Source organism: Camelus bactrianus, chromosome 13 (genome assembly GCF_048773025.1).
Source record: "Camelus bactrianus isolate YW-2024 breed Bactrian camel chromosome 13, ASM4877302v1, whole genome shotgun sequence".
Lineage (NCBI taxonomy): Eukaryota > Metazoa > Chordata > Mammalia > Artiodactyla > Camelidae > Camelus > Camelus bactrianus.
Genome location: NC_133551.1, coordinates 35,417,378 through 35,431,008, shown reverse-complemented (window position 1 = coordinate 35,431,008; position 13,631 = coordinate 35,417,378). Strand labels below are relative to the sequence as shown.

The following is a 13,631-nucleotide window of genomic DNA, read 5'->3' as shown; positions in this document are numbered from 1 at the left end:
ACCCCCAGGCCCTTGCAACCCCAGTGGATCCCAGCCACACCACTCCCTTCAGGGACTCACTCCGCCCCCCCACCCCCCTGCCATGGGGCTCCCTGTACCACCAGTTCTGCCTGCTCCTTTCCTAGGCCCTGCCTCCTGCAGCCTCCCCATCAGTGGGTCCTCTCCTTCCCACCCTCCACCATCAAGCCCACATGCCTCACCAGATGCCAAGGGCCTGACTCCTGGGAGAACACGCTCGGATTTTGGAAAAGGCCAGGCTGGAAGCCTTTTTGTTTGCTATTTAGAAAGCCTCTCTCTCTGTGAGAACACAGGACTCTAGGGTTAGGTTTCCGTTGCATCTCTGACAGCACTGCAGACCTTTGAGCTCCACGTTTTTCAATGACCCTCTCGTCCAGTGATTGGAACCAAGCCTGGTGAACTTTAATCAGGACAACAGCAGCGCCTGACATTTCTTGGGTGCTTATTATATGCCAGGCATTGCTGCCACCTCTATGCATTAATCGCTTAATTCTGACAAAACTATACAGATTTTCTTTGTTCCATCTTGTAGTTGCAGAATCTGAGACAGAGGATAAGTACTCATAAGCGGTGAATAAATGATCCTACCGACCTGAAACACACCTAAAGTAGGCCCTGTATTTGGTACTGCTTTGAAGATTAAGAAGCATTACATCAAATCCCTAGCACTGAGGCTAGTCCTTAACAGGTGCTTAATGAACACTGATATCAGAGGTTTCAGAGGATAAGTGCAAACAGAGAAAAGAGCTGAAAAGGGGGATGGTTACATCCCCCGCCCCCCCCACCTCCCATGCAGGGCGGGTCTTGGCTCATCCCCCCTGTGCTCTGACACCTGATCCAGGCTTCTGCTGCCCCTCCTCCACCTGAATGCCTGAATACAGAACTCAGGAAGGAACGCTGGATTCCTCATATTCACTATTTCCTGGATGTAAGCATAAATAAAGTCTCTTGCTTCAGCAGGATTTCAGTCCTTCTTGTGGTTTTCAATCACATAGGCAGCAAATGTTTTCAGTTCTCCCAGTTACTAAAGACCCTTTAGTGGGATCCAGATAGGAATTTCATTATCCTTGGAAAGACATCCTGGAGCTGATTGAGAAAATCAAAACAATCATGGTAAGGTGGTACTAGTTTTCCACTTTTTAACAGAATGTAACCGTTGACACTTCTTATTCTCATCCCTCTTCTTACCCTCTGACCAAGCATGTCAGCCCTCCATCCACAGTATAACCAGTGTCAGACGACCTGTCACCACTCCAACTGCTTTGTCATCCTTGTACAAAACACCTGCATTTCCTACGTGGATGCTGTGATAGCCCCCAGCAGGGTTCCTGATTCCATCCTTCACCCCATTCAGCTCAGCTCCCAGGCGGGTCATTTAACAGTTTAATTGATCACTTCACTTTCTGGCTCTCAATCCTCCAGTGACTTTCCATGACATTTAGAAAAAAATTCAACCTCATTCTCCTGGCCTGAAGCTCTCCATGATCTGGCCCCTCACACCCCTGTCTCCTCCTCTGCTATCCTCCCCGCCATCTTCCTCTCTCTTACTCTTTACAGTGCAGCCCCACCGGCCTCTGTGGTAACACCCAGGATGTCCTTGTTTAGGTCTTTGCATTTGCTATTCCTTCCACCTGGAATGGTCTTCCTCTGAAATCTGCACAACTCCAGCCCCTTCCTTCATTAAGGTGCTCCCCAAAGGTCACCTACTTGGACCTGTCTTGTTTGATGATCCTATAATTAGCAGAACTTCTGCACCCTCCTTCCATTCCTTTATTTTGTTTTATTTTCCTTCTTTGGAATTATCACTAGTATGTGTGTGTGTGTGTGTGTGTGTGTGTGTGTGTGTGTGTAATATACGTCTATCTGTCTGTGCATCCTTGTATCTGTGTTAAACATGTATGTGTGTGTATGTATGTATATATATATTTGTCCATCCCCACTATGATGTAATCTCCATGTGGGTAAGAGAGTTTAATGGTGAAATAGAGTAGTTTTAAATATATTTTCTCTTATAATATCTAGTCAAAAAGAGATAGCATAAGATAATGGAAAATGGCCTAGATTTAAAGAGAAACTGGCAGGAATTGGACTGTTAGCTCTGTTGTTTTCCAGTTATGATACTTTGGTAATTAATAATAATAATAATAAAATAATAATAATAATAATAATAATAATGTGGTTTCTCACTACTTAAACTGGCTGCCAGTCAGGCTTGAGGGTTATTTTGGAGACCACATGACAGGAGACCCACCCCACACTTAACACAGAGCCTGTGGACCAGTATGCGGATTTGCTTAGACATGACGATATCTCCTTGCACACATCAGGATGTTTTATTTCACCTTAAAGGACTGTTGGAAAAAGTCAACAGAGATAAGGTGTGTGTAGTTGTCCATCAAAGTACCTGGTCTCCTTTGCGTCTCTAAGAAATGCTTCTACCCCTGCCCCACTGCCCCATCATACCCACCCACCCCACCCAGGAAACTGTCTTCCCCAGGAACAGGCAGCTTTGTATCCCCTGAAATCTCATGACTTTCTAGGCTCTGTCCTAAGAAGAGGAAAGAAAATGGAAATACTGAACGGGTGCCTACCCTGATTAGAAGTGAGAACAGGGAACATTATTCAAAAATAACATTAACAATAATCATAAAAGCCCACATTCATTAGGCCCCTTTAATGTGCCAGGACTCATAGGAACTGCTTTATCACCTTTGGTGTGATGGGTCCAGAAAGCTCCAGACAAAGATGCTCGTCAGGTATAAATAACAGCAAACCCTCTTCTAGACATGAGACAGGATACCTCAGCACCTGGGGCTGATTATCCCTAGAATTTCCTTCCAAATCCAGAAAAGAGGCTGAGAGACCAAGAAGCTGAGCAGAGTTATTGACAGACTCACAGGCCCAGCAGGACAGAGGAGGAGGGCAGGCCCAGCAAAGAAGGGGTGAGGCTTGAACCCCCTACGTGTATACCTGACAGAAGTAGATGATTGACCACATCCAGAGTGGATGGGCATGTAAACAGTGAAGCCACTTGGGGAACCGTTAAGTACTATTTATGTCCAAGTGAATCTGCAAGAGAAATGGAAGGATGTGTCCATGTGAACGAGTGAACAAAAATGTTCACAGCAGCTTAATCACAACATCCCCACAGTGGAAGTCACCCAAGTAGTCATCAGGAGAGAAAAGAATAGCAAACAGTGCCATATTCACAGGATGGAAAACTAAACAGAACTCCTAAAAAGAGCAACTCATATATGAATCTCAAAACAATGTGCCCAGGGAGCACAGGGCACAGAAGAGAACTTCCAAGGGAGGACAGACATGGGGGGTTAGGAAGGGACATGGAGGGGAGGGACTCAAAGGTGATGGAGATATTGTGCCTTTTAAAGAAAACAACATGCATTCAGAAGAGAATGTCATGTGGAGGTTTGTACTTTACACAAATGTTAATAGTATTATTTGTCTGTAGTAAATATTTAACAAAGTTATTCAAAACAGTAAATACAACAGATTGATTTCAAATATGTTTGTGTCAAAGACAATTTTAAAAGGTTATGTATTAGACTGAAAAACAAAACCAAGAAGACCCCATCTTATCTGTGTCTGACATCAGCCCAATACCCTTATCCAAGGTAGGAAGTGAGAATGTCTCACCTGGCGGAATATTGACATCTGCAGGTGTATGAACTCATCCAACAGTCTCAGCAGCTCTTGGAATTGATCATCCTTATAGTCAAAGCGCTCCCCAGACATGATGGAGCAAATAATAATGGAAACTGCATGCTTGATTTTGAAGTCAGGTCGAAAGGCTGTCCTGGAGGGAGAGGATGATTGGTGTCTTTCTGTTTCCTCTGAGAGTCTACCCTACATGACACAGAACCACCTCTGATACTGGCCCCAGCACCCTCCACAGGGTCTGACCTACAGCAAGTACTCAGTCAGTGCCTGGGAGTAAAACTGACGACCAGAATTTAAAATCAATAATGTGTTCACACCCATCTTCTTGTGTCTAATTCTCCAGCTCCAAGAGGGCAGATCATGGTTAGTTGTTCACTGTTATCCCCTTAGTGCCCTACACAGTGCTGGGCACAGGGCAGGCACATGGGCTCTTATTAAGCATCTGGTCAGTGAAGGAATGAGCCGCAGTCTCCTGCACCTGTCCTATGACACACTCACTGTCCTATGACACACTCACCGTCCTCCTCCCCTACTGCCTGGGTGAGGTAACGGGCCTCTTCCTGAATGTGTTCCTCTAAGCTCTTCTTTCCTAAACCAAAGTTCCTCAGTGTCATCAGGGCAAACCTTCTTTGCTCCTTCCACACCTGGCCATTGGACATGACCAATCCTGGGGAAAAGAAAGCCAACATTATGAAGAGAAGGAAGGGAAAGGGCATTAAGGCACTTGAATACTATTCATAGAAATAATCCCAAAGCAGTGGGTATATTGAGTAGTATTTACTGAGTGCTTAAAATGCCAGATAAATTTGTATTTTTAATGCAATGAGTAATTTAGTACTCACAGAACCTCCCTGACCTAGGTTCTATCATTATTGCCAACACCCCACCCCCAATTTTGTTGATGAGAAACTCAGACACAGTGGATAAAAGCAAACTCTGCAAGGACACAGAGTTAGTAAGCACCTGAACAGGCTTTCAATTTCAGGCTGCTTGACTCCAAAGCCAACACTTCGATTACTTATCATCTAAGTATACTTCAGTGTTTCTTATGCTACATACTACAATGCACTTATGGATTAGGCAAAATCCATACTCATAAGGAGACAAGGCCCTAATCCAATCTGAAACTTAAGAGATAAATGAATCACTCAAGAAAACAAGGAAGTATGAAGAGTCAATTCAGAAAGAACAACAGAAAAGGGAACAACAAAAAAATCTTGGTGTGTTCCATAGACCATCATTTATTACATAACACAGGTGAGGTGACACTCCTTTCAGTCTTCACGTCCAGAGCACTCTTCAATCCCTTTCAATGTCTGGCTTTGGCCTCCACCCTCTCCATGAAATGGCCCTGCCTCCTGTCAAATCCAGGATCTTTTTCAACCTCATCTGGATACGTCAGCTGCCTGAGACACTTCTCTCTTGAAACACTCTCTTCCAGTGGTGCTCAGGACACCTCACTCTCCAGATTTTCCTCCTAATTCTCTGACCACAGAGAACTTACCATAATTTGGTTAATTCATCTACTTTTATCAAATTTCAAAATGATGCAGTTCTTCAAGATTCATGATCTTCAGGCCTCTTCTCTTCCTACCCTAGACTCGATTTCTAAGAAAATCTCATAACTCCTAAAATAGTAAATGACATCTACTGATAGTGAGCATCTAGTTCTGTCTCTCAGCACTGGGCATACATACAGGAGTGCACCTGACTCTGCTGCCTTAAAGGAGTTCAAGCTCAGCGTATCCATGACTGAATTCCTGATTTGCTCCACACCACTCCCCCCATGCCCCAGGCAGGCCCACACCTTGTCTTTCCCCAGGTGTTCCTTCTTCCCTTTATCTGCCCACTTGGGTGTCCACCTCAATACCTCATTTTCCCTCCATTTAGGTCATTATGTCTTACTGGACTTACCTCCAGAAAATCTTAAATCCATATATCTTCACAGCCACTGTCCTGGTCTAATCCACTGTACTTTCAATTCTTACCACTTTCTTAGTCCAAGCTACCATGTTTTCTAACCAAAAATGCCACAATAATCCCTTGCTCCCTTTATTCCATCCTGACATTGCAGCCTAGATAAATCTTTAAAATGTACAATGTGAATCTGACGATTCCTTCCTCTACTTAAACTGGTCAATAGTTTCCAATTTTGTCTGTATTAAAACAACATCTTAACAAGAACATGCCTGAAGGATCCTAGCCAAACGCAGCAGCTTCATCTCCGTTTAATCCCTGCGCTGCCACACTGGCCCCTTTCAGTTCCTCAAGTTCACTGTCCTCCTTCCCACCTCAGAGGCTTTTCATATTCTGTTCCCCCTGCCTGACTGCTTCCTAACCACATTAATTTTCATTTATATCCATTAGCTTTTTAGAATCTCAAGAGTAGATTTTATACCCCAAAAGAGTACATGTGCACTCACCTTCATAACACTGAGACTTTAAATATTAGAGTAGTTGATACTGTCATTCTCAGTGGAAGTATTTGCATAACACAATGATTTTGGCTGTTCTACTCACTGTTAGTTACATCACTCTTGCCTAACACCAGGCTTTATCTGGCAGATAATAAATAGAGTGAGGATGTAGAAATAATGGATAAAGTAGTCCAAAGAGGAATTGAGAAGTACTTGAAAAAAATGGTGCTTTTGTAGAAGAATAGATTTGGGTTTTCCATTTAGATTTTTAAATCGGTAAGGTATTTAATGATCATTCTAAGTGTTCATGCCAAATTGCTCTAACACAGACCCAAAGGCTGGATATACCTTGCAGGGCTGAGCTTTAATATTAAATCATAAGGAGTTAGAGGAAAGAGGAGCCACAATATCAGCAGAAGGATGCAGATCCACATCCGTTTTCCTAAGGGAAGAGATATCAGTGGGAAAGCAGAAAGAGAGACTGAGACCACATTTCCTCTTCTTCTTCTTATAAGACACATCACGTAATTGAATGATGTGAACACTGATTTGTCAAAGCATCCAGACTGAGTTCATGCAGGTCACAGAGATTCTCTCAAATCCATGACTTTGTGGCTGACCATGCCAGGTTGCCTGAGGCAGTGCCTTCAACAGGGAAATGTGGGCACTCAGCTTTCTTCAGGGGCAGGAATTTTATGATGGGCCTGGACCCTGCGAGTGTTGGAGAATTACAATCTCAGAAGGACATTTCAAGGACCAAAGACTATCCAACATAGGTGTCTTACGTTAGTCCAGATACTTACCATTTTCCTTAAAGACACGTTCCCGAATAGGGGTTATGGGGCGGTTCACAAAGTTTTGGCCCTGGTGGACAAGGGCTTCTTTGATTAAGGGCAATCCAGTTAAAACAACTGAAGACATGACTCAGAAATCTAGGCTAAAAACGTTTCCATATTTCTTCACAAACTGCAAAATAGTAAAAGAGTCACAGTTGAATATGCACACGTCTGTGTGTCCAGGAATGGAGGCTGTGTATATGTGGGGGGCTTCTACTGAAAGAAGTCTGTGTGTGCGTGTGTCTGTGTGTGTGTGTGTCTGTGTGTGTGTGTGTACCTTGGTCTGATGGGAATATTTGTCTCTTTTTCTATTTCTCTTTATGTCAACCAGAGTCAGATTGAATCCACTACAGGACATGGGCATTCCTTATAATCATTCATTCATATATTCAACCTTTTTGAATTGAGTATACACCATATGCCCCAAGAACCAGACATAAACATATAACTATAATAAAATAAACAAGGTCTCTAAGCTCAAGCATCTTATAGTCTAGTGAAGGGAGAGAATTCAGCACATGTGACTCACCAGAGGAGGCTTAGATGTTTAATGAACATCAGTGTAACAAGCATGGACTTCCTAGTAAACCATATGAGTTTAACCAGAGGAGAACGTCCCCTCCCTCAACAAGTTCTAGGTGCCAGAAAATTCACTGTAGGGCTAAGCTCAAGTGTGGAGAAGAGCACACACTAGTTCTGGAGCCACGTGCAAATCTTAACTCTGTGGTTGACTAACTGTGAGCTCTTAGAAATGTTGCTTCACTTTCTTACGCCTCAGCTCCTTAGCTATAAAAGAAGAAATTTATTCCTCCTTAGAAAGGTACTGTGAGGAAGTATGAGGGCAGTGATGTGAAAGGCAGTTTGTTTTTCAGTAGCTGGCACACAGCCACTGGAGACTCTGGGGAATGAATGGGCTCAGTGTGCAAACAGGTATGGATTTACGCATTCATGGTGACAGATTGGATGAGAGCGCAGGGATGATGCCCCGGATAAAGGCACTCATGTCACAGACAACCACATCCACTGGGTGCCGTGTTAAGCACCTTCACTTTTTATCTCATTTGACTTCCCAACCACCCTATCGTAGTAATGACTGTCCTCATCTGTCACCAAAGAAAATGAGTCATAGCAAAAGTAACTACCTGCGAAGCTACTGAGTGTTGAAGAGAATTTGACAGGCATTGCATAAGGTTTCAGGCAAAGACATGAACCTGAAATGGTGCTAGGAACTTACAGTTTGGTAGCAGGGAGAGTGTAAAAGTAAGAATGAGAGCGAGGGGGCAGGGAGAGGACGAGAGAGAATGGGAGAATGAGTGGGTGTGTCATGGCTGTACACAAATGTGTAGGTATGTGCAAGTATGGCTTGGATGACAGTCCGTGGTCATTAATCAAAGTCTTCTCTGACCTGTTTACTCAAGAGGCAACTCTGAGTAGATCCTGCCCCTGCCTCCTGTCTGCAGGGCTGGGGTATGTACACAGAGAAAACAGACTGAAAGAAAAGAAGAAAAACTGAGACTCAGGGTCCTATGTTAGAATAACAAAAGATATTACCCTCATGCCATCACTGCCCAAGAGCACCAGAGGGAAAGGAAAAAAGTGTAGATCTGAAAAAAATATTTGACGAAATAATGGCTGAAATACTCTCAACCTTTGCAGAAAAAACCTACAGATCCAAGAAGTTGTGAGTGAACTCAATAAATCCAAAGACTTCAATCCCAAGACTTATCATCATCAAATTTCTGAAAACTAAAAATAATGAATACTTGTTGAAAGCATGCAGAGGGAAATGACTCATTACTTATGGGGAACAACAATTCAAACTATAGCAGATTTTGCATCAGCATCTAGGGAGGTCAGGAAAATAGCAAAGCATTTTAAAGGGTTGAATAAAAGAAACTATCAGCCTAGAATTCTATACCCAGTGAAAATGTACTCCAGAAATGAAGAAGAAATAAACACACTCTTAGATGAAAAAGAGCTAAGAGGATTTTTTGCCAGTAGACCAGTTCTAAAAGAATGGCTAAAGAAAGTTCTTTAGGTAGAAAAGATATAACAACAGAAAGGGTAAATAAGTGGGTAAATATAGTAGACTATTCTTCTCCTCTTGAATTGAAACAATTGTGTTTGACAGTTAAAAGCAAAATTATAATATTGTCTCACGTGGTTCTCAATGGATGCAGAGATAGTATTTCAGACAATTATATTATAAAGAAGGGAGACTAAAGGGATATAACAATTTTAACGTGTCTATCTGCCACTTGAAGCACTAAAATGTTGATACTTACTGCCATAAGCTATGTATGCATAGCATGTAATCTTTACAGCAACAACTAAAACACAATTCAAAGAGATATACTCAAAAAACACTATAGATAAGTTAAAACATAATTCTTAAAAAATGTTCAAGTGATCCACAGGAAGACAGGAAAGGAGAAATAGAGGAATAAAAAACAAAGTGAAAAATAGAAAATGAACATTAAGTGTTACTTAAGTGTTATCATATCAATCATTACATTAAATACAAATGATCTAAATCTACCAACTAAAAGACAGAGATTGGCAAAATGGAAGAGAAATGACCCACTTATATGCTATCTAAAAAACTCATTTCAAAAATAACAATATCATTAGGTTAAAAGTGAAAGAATGGAGAAGCATATACAATGCAAATGCTAATCAAAAGAGAGCTGTCCTGGCTATATTCTATCAGATAAAGTTCAGGCATAGAAAATCATCAGAGATAAAAAGGGACATTGTGTAATAATTAAAGAGCCAATTCACCAAGATGACATAACAATTTTGACATATATGAGCATATAAAAGAGCTTCCAAATGCATAAATGAAAAGTATCAGAACTGACTAGACAAGTAGACAAACCTATAATTTTATTTGAAGACTTCAGCATGCCTCTCCTAGTTAGTCACTGAGAATTGGTAGATAAGAAGTCAGCAAGGGTACAGAAGAAATAAAGAACACAGTCACCTAATTTTATCTAAGTGACATATAGTATAGAACACCTGACAACAGCAGAATACACACTTTTTCAAGTATGCATGGTGCTGTATCTTGGGTCATAAAACCAACCTTTTACATATCTTTAAAAAATTGAAATCATAAAATCTGACAATAATGGACTCAAACCGGAAAACATTAACAGAAAAAATAATAATAAAATAGGAAAATCTCCCAATACTTAGAAATTAAACATTTGTGTCTTTTGAGGGGGTAATTAGCTTTATTTATTTATTATAATTATTTTTCATTTAATTGATGTACTTGGGATCAAATCCATGACCTCCTGCATGAGCTCTACCACTGAGCTATACTCTCCCCACCCACAACACATTTTTTAAGCAAGGGTACAGGTTTAGAAGCATAGCTTTATAATTCTATGACTACTCCTGTCACTTCATGGTGCCAATTGGATGTTTTTCCCCGAAAGTGATAAACCCTTCTCCATCTGAACGTGGGTGTACATTATAGGCTTGTGTTTAAAGTGCTCCAGGTTCTTTCTAGGGAAAGGGGAACTAATATTTGCTGGGTACCTACTATTAGCTGTATTAATATTTACCATTCACTGTTTATTTAATGTTCATAACTACCTGTCACAGTCTTGTCTCTCAGCAAGGTACCATGGCTGAGAGCCAGGGAAGCAACTGAAGATTCTTGAGAAAGTGTTGGGTGTTGCAGAGAATTTTAGGGAACTCAGAGTGGCCACAGTTAGGAAGCCCTGATGGGAGAGGATTATAAAGAAGTGGAAAGAGGCTATCAGAAGGGCTCCCTAGGGAGTCTGAACTTGGGAGGCAGCTGGGAAGTAGGCAGAAAATCTAAGCAGAGGACTGTCATTTTAAATGATCAGTTTAGTGACAGTGGATTGCAGAGCAAGGAGGCTGAATGTGAGGAACTCAGTCCTTGTGGGGATGGCAGCAATTCAGTTGAAAAGTGGTGAAAATTCAGGTAGTAACATCATTATTTTACACATGGGAAATGCAGACTCCCAGAGGAAAAGTACCGGAATTTCCCCTTCATGGAGGGTACTATTAAAAAGACAAATTGATCATATTGCAAATAGAATGACCCAATAATATGTAACAAGACACAATTAAATGACTTTAAAAAACACATTGAGTCTGGCACACTTAAAGAGTAAACAGTTTACAATATTTCTCCCATTGACAGGGCAAGTGTAATCATGCCAACTGTGGATTAGCCTCAGAGCTCCGAGTCCTCCAGCCCTCGGTACCCGGGCTGGCCCTTGTCCTGCAGGTCAGGGTCAGGACGCGCCCGTGCGCCTTTCCCCGCTCTTACCCACTGAAGCAACAGGTGCCCCTTCTTAAAGTCCAGGTGGAATAAATTGCCCAGGAAGGGCAGGCGCGGGGGCCCAGGCGGGTAGCTCTTTGGGCGCCGCCTTTTGAGGAAATCAGCGAAGAGAAATAGGACGGCACCCAGCAAGAGAGTGCGGGGACGGAGCACCGCCCAGAGGGCCTCGCCAGGGAGCCCACCACCGCGAGCATGGCTGCGATGTCCACTCTTCCTTCCGCGTTCTGAGAGTGACGGTCCCCCCGGGTCCGTGACTCTAAGCCCCCAGCCCCACCCCTTCCCCGTCCCGCCCCTTCTGCCCTGCTCTTTCCCACTCGCTGCTCCCCACCAGGCTGCGCCTCCCCCACCCGGCCCCAGGCCGCTGCTCCTCTCCACCCGGCAACTCGCAGTACTTCCCGCCCACCTTCCCGCCCACTTCACCCCAGAATCCAGCCGCCCCTCCTCTGCAGCGCCTCACTCGCTTGGCATCCGTGTGGTCTAAACCCCTGGGCTCTTCCCCAGGCCCCGCCTCCTGCTGCCCCTCCACCCTCCCCCAGCCGGTTCCCTCCTCTCTGCCCGGATTCAGCGCATTGCTGCCCACCAGATGCCAGAGGCAGGATTCCGGGAAGAACACACTTGGGCTGAAAGGCTGGGCCAGGAGTGTTTTCATTTGCTGTTCAGAGCGTCCCTCATTCCTGAGACTAGGGGGCGGGGGCTGGGGGGAGGGGAGGTACTCGAGTTTATGGTTTCATTGCATCTCAGAAAGCACCACAGACAATTGAGCTTTTGTGTTTTTCAATCACCCACACAATATTGGAAGGGCGCCTGGTAACTTCAGTCAGGACAACAGCAGCACTTGACATGTCTTGGGTGTTTACTGTATGCCAGGCTCAGAACTCGCCTCTTTACATAAATTGCTTCCTTCTGACCAAATGATGCAGACACCCTTTTTCATTCTGTCTAGCAGTTAAGGAAAAGTAAAAATTTTCTCAAGCAAAATTTGAGGGAACTTTTTGCTAGTAGACCTGCCTTACAAGAAATGCTAAAGTAAGTTCTTGCCTATAGGTAAGTGATACGAATGATGCAATGTTGGAAAAGAAGTACATTAAATTAAAGAGCTTTTGGACAGCAAAGGAAACAATCAAAAGTGGAAAGGCAACCTATGAAAGGGGAGAGAACTTTGCCAACTATACATACATACATACATACATACACACACACACATTCACACACACACACACACACACACACACACATACATACATAATGGACAAGTAGTTAACAGCCAGAAAAGGATAAGCAGTTAACATCCAGAATATGAAAGGAGTTCATACAACTAACTCAGCAGGAAAAAACAAAAACAAAAACAAAAAAGAATTCAAACAAAAACTGGGAAAAGAACTTGAATAGATTTTTCTCAAAGAAGAAATTACCCATGACCGGCAGGTACACAAATTAGTGCTCAACATGACTTATCATTAGGAAAATGCACATCAAAACCACAATGGTATGTCACCTCATACCTGTTGGAACGACTATATCAAAAACACAGAAGATATCAAAGGTCAGTGAGTATGTGGATAAAAAGGAAACCCTGTACACTGTTGGTAGGGAAGTAAATTGGTAAAGACATTATGGAAAATAGTAGAGCAAAAACTTAAAATCAAACTACCGTATAATCAAGTAATCCCAATTCTGGGCATATATCCAAAGAAATGAAATTAGTCTATTGAAGAGATTTCTGCACTCCCAGGTTCACTGCAGCATTGTTCACAAAAGCTAAGACATGGAACCATCCTAAGTGTCTATCAATGGGTGAATGAGAACAAATATATATATACACATATGTTTATGTATATATACACACCTACTCTCACACACACACACACACACTGAAGGTTTTTTTTAGCTTTAAAAAAAGGAAGTTCTTTTCTTGGAGTTAGGTGGTGTTGGGAAAAATGGTGAACCTGGAGGACATTATGCTGAGTAAAATAAGAAAGAGAATAAGAAATACTGCATTATCTCACTTAAACATGGAGTCTTAATAAGTTAAATGCATAAAAGCAGAAAGTAGAATCGTGGTTGCCCATGGCTGGACTAGGGGTGTGTGGGAAGTTATCTGTCATGGGTACCAGCGTTCAGCTTGGGGTGTGAGTTCAGGAGATCTAATGCACAGCCCAGTGATGTGCAAGCAAGCAGGACCCTATTGGCATTGGTGACATCTGATATCTGTAACAGTTAAACTGTGTAATAGTTTAAAAGGTTTTTCTCATGCTCTTGCTGACCAGCATTAGGCTGAGAGGAGAGAGGTTCGGGTGCTTCACCCAACACCCCCCTGGTGCTGCATGTGGGGATCTTGCTCAGCGCACTGCTTTTGCACCC

The 13,631-nt window shown here is 42.7% G+C and overlaps 1 protein-coding gene across 1 annotated transcript; it reads right to left on the bottom strand.

The window, feature by feature from the left end:
• Positions 1 to 2: 2 nt before the first annotated feature.
• LOC105064996 (cytochrome P450 2H2-like) lies at positions 3 to 11,547 on the bottom strand. The gene is made up of 4 exons (XM_074376377.1): positions 11,259 to 11,547; positions 4,214 to 4,363; positions 3,673 to 3,832; positions 3 to 1,104 (listed from the first exon to the last, which is right to left on the bottom strand). Exons 1-4 carry the CDS (start codon positions 11,462 to 11,464, stop codon positions 1,054 to 1,056), a joined length of 567 nt encoding a protein of 188 aa, XP_074232478.1. The 5' UTR covers positions 11,465 to 11,547; the 3' UTR covers positions 3 to 1,053.
• Positions 11,548 to 13,631: the final 2,084 nt, after the last annotated feature.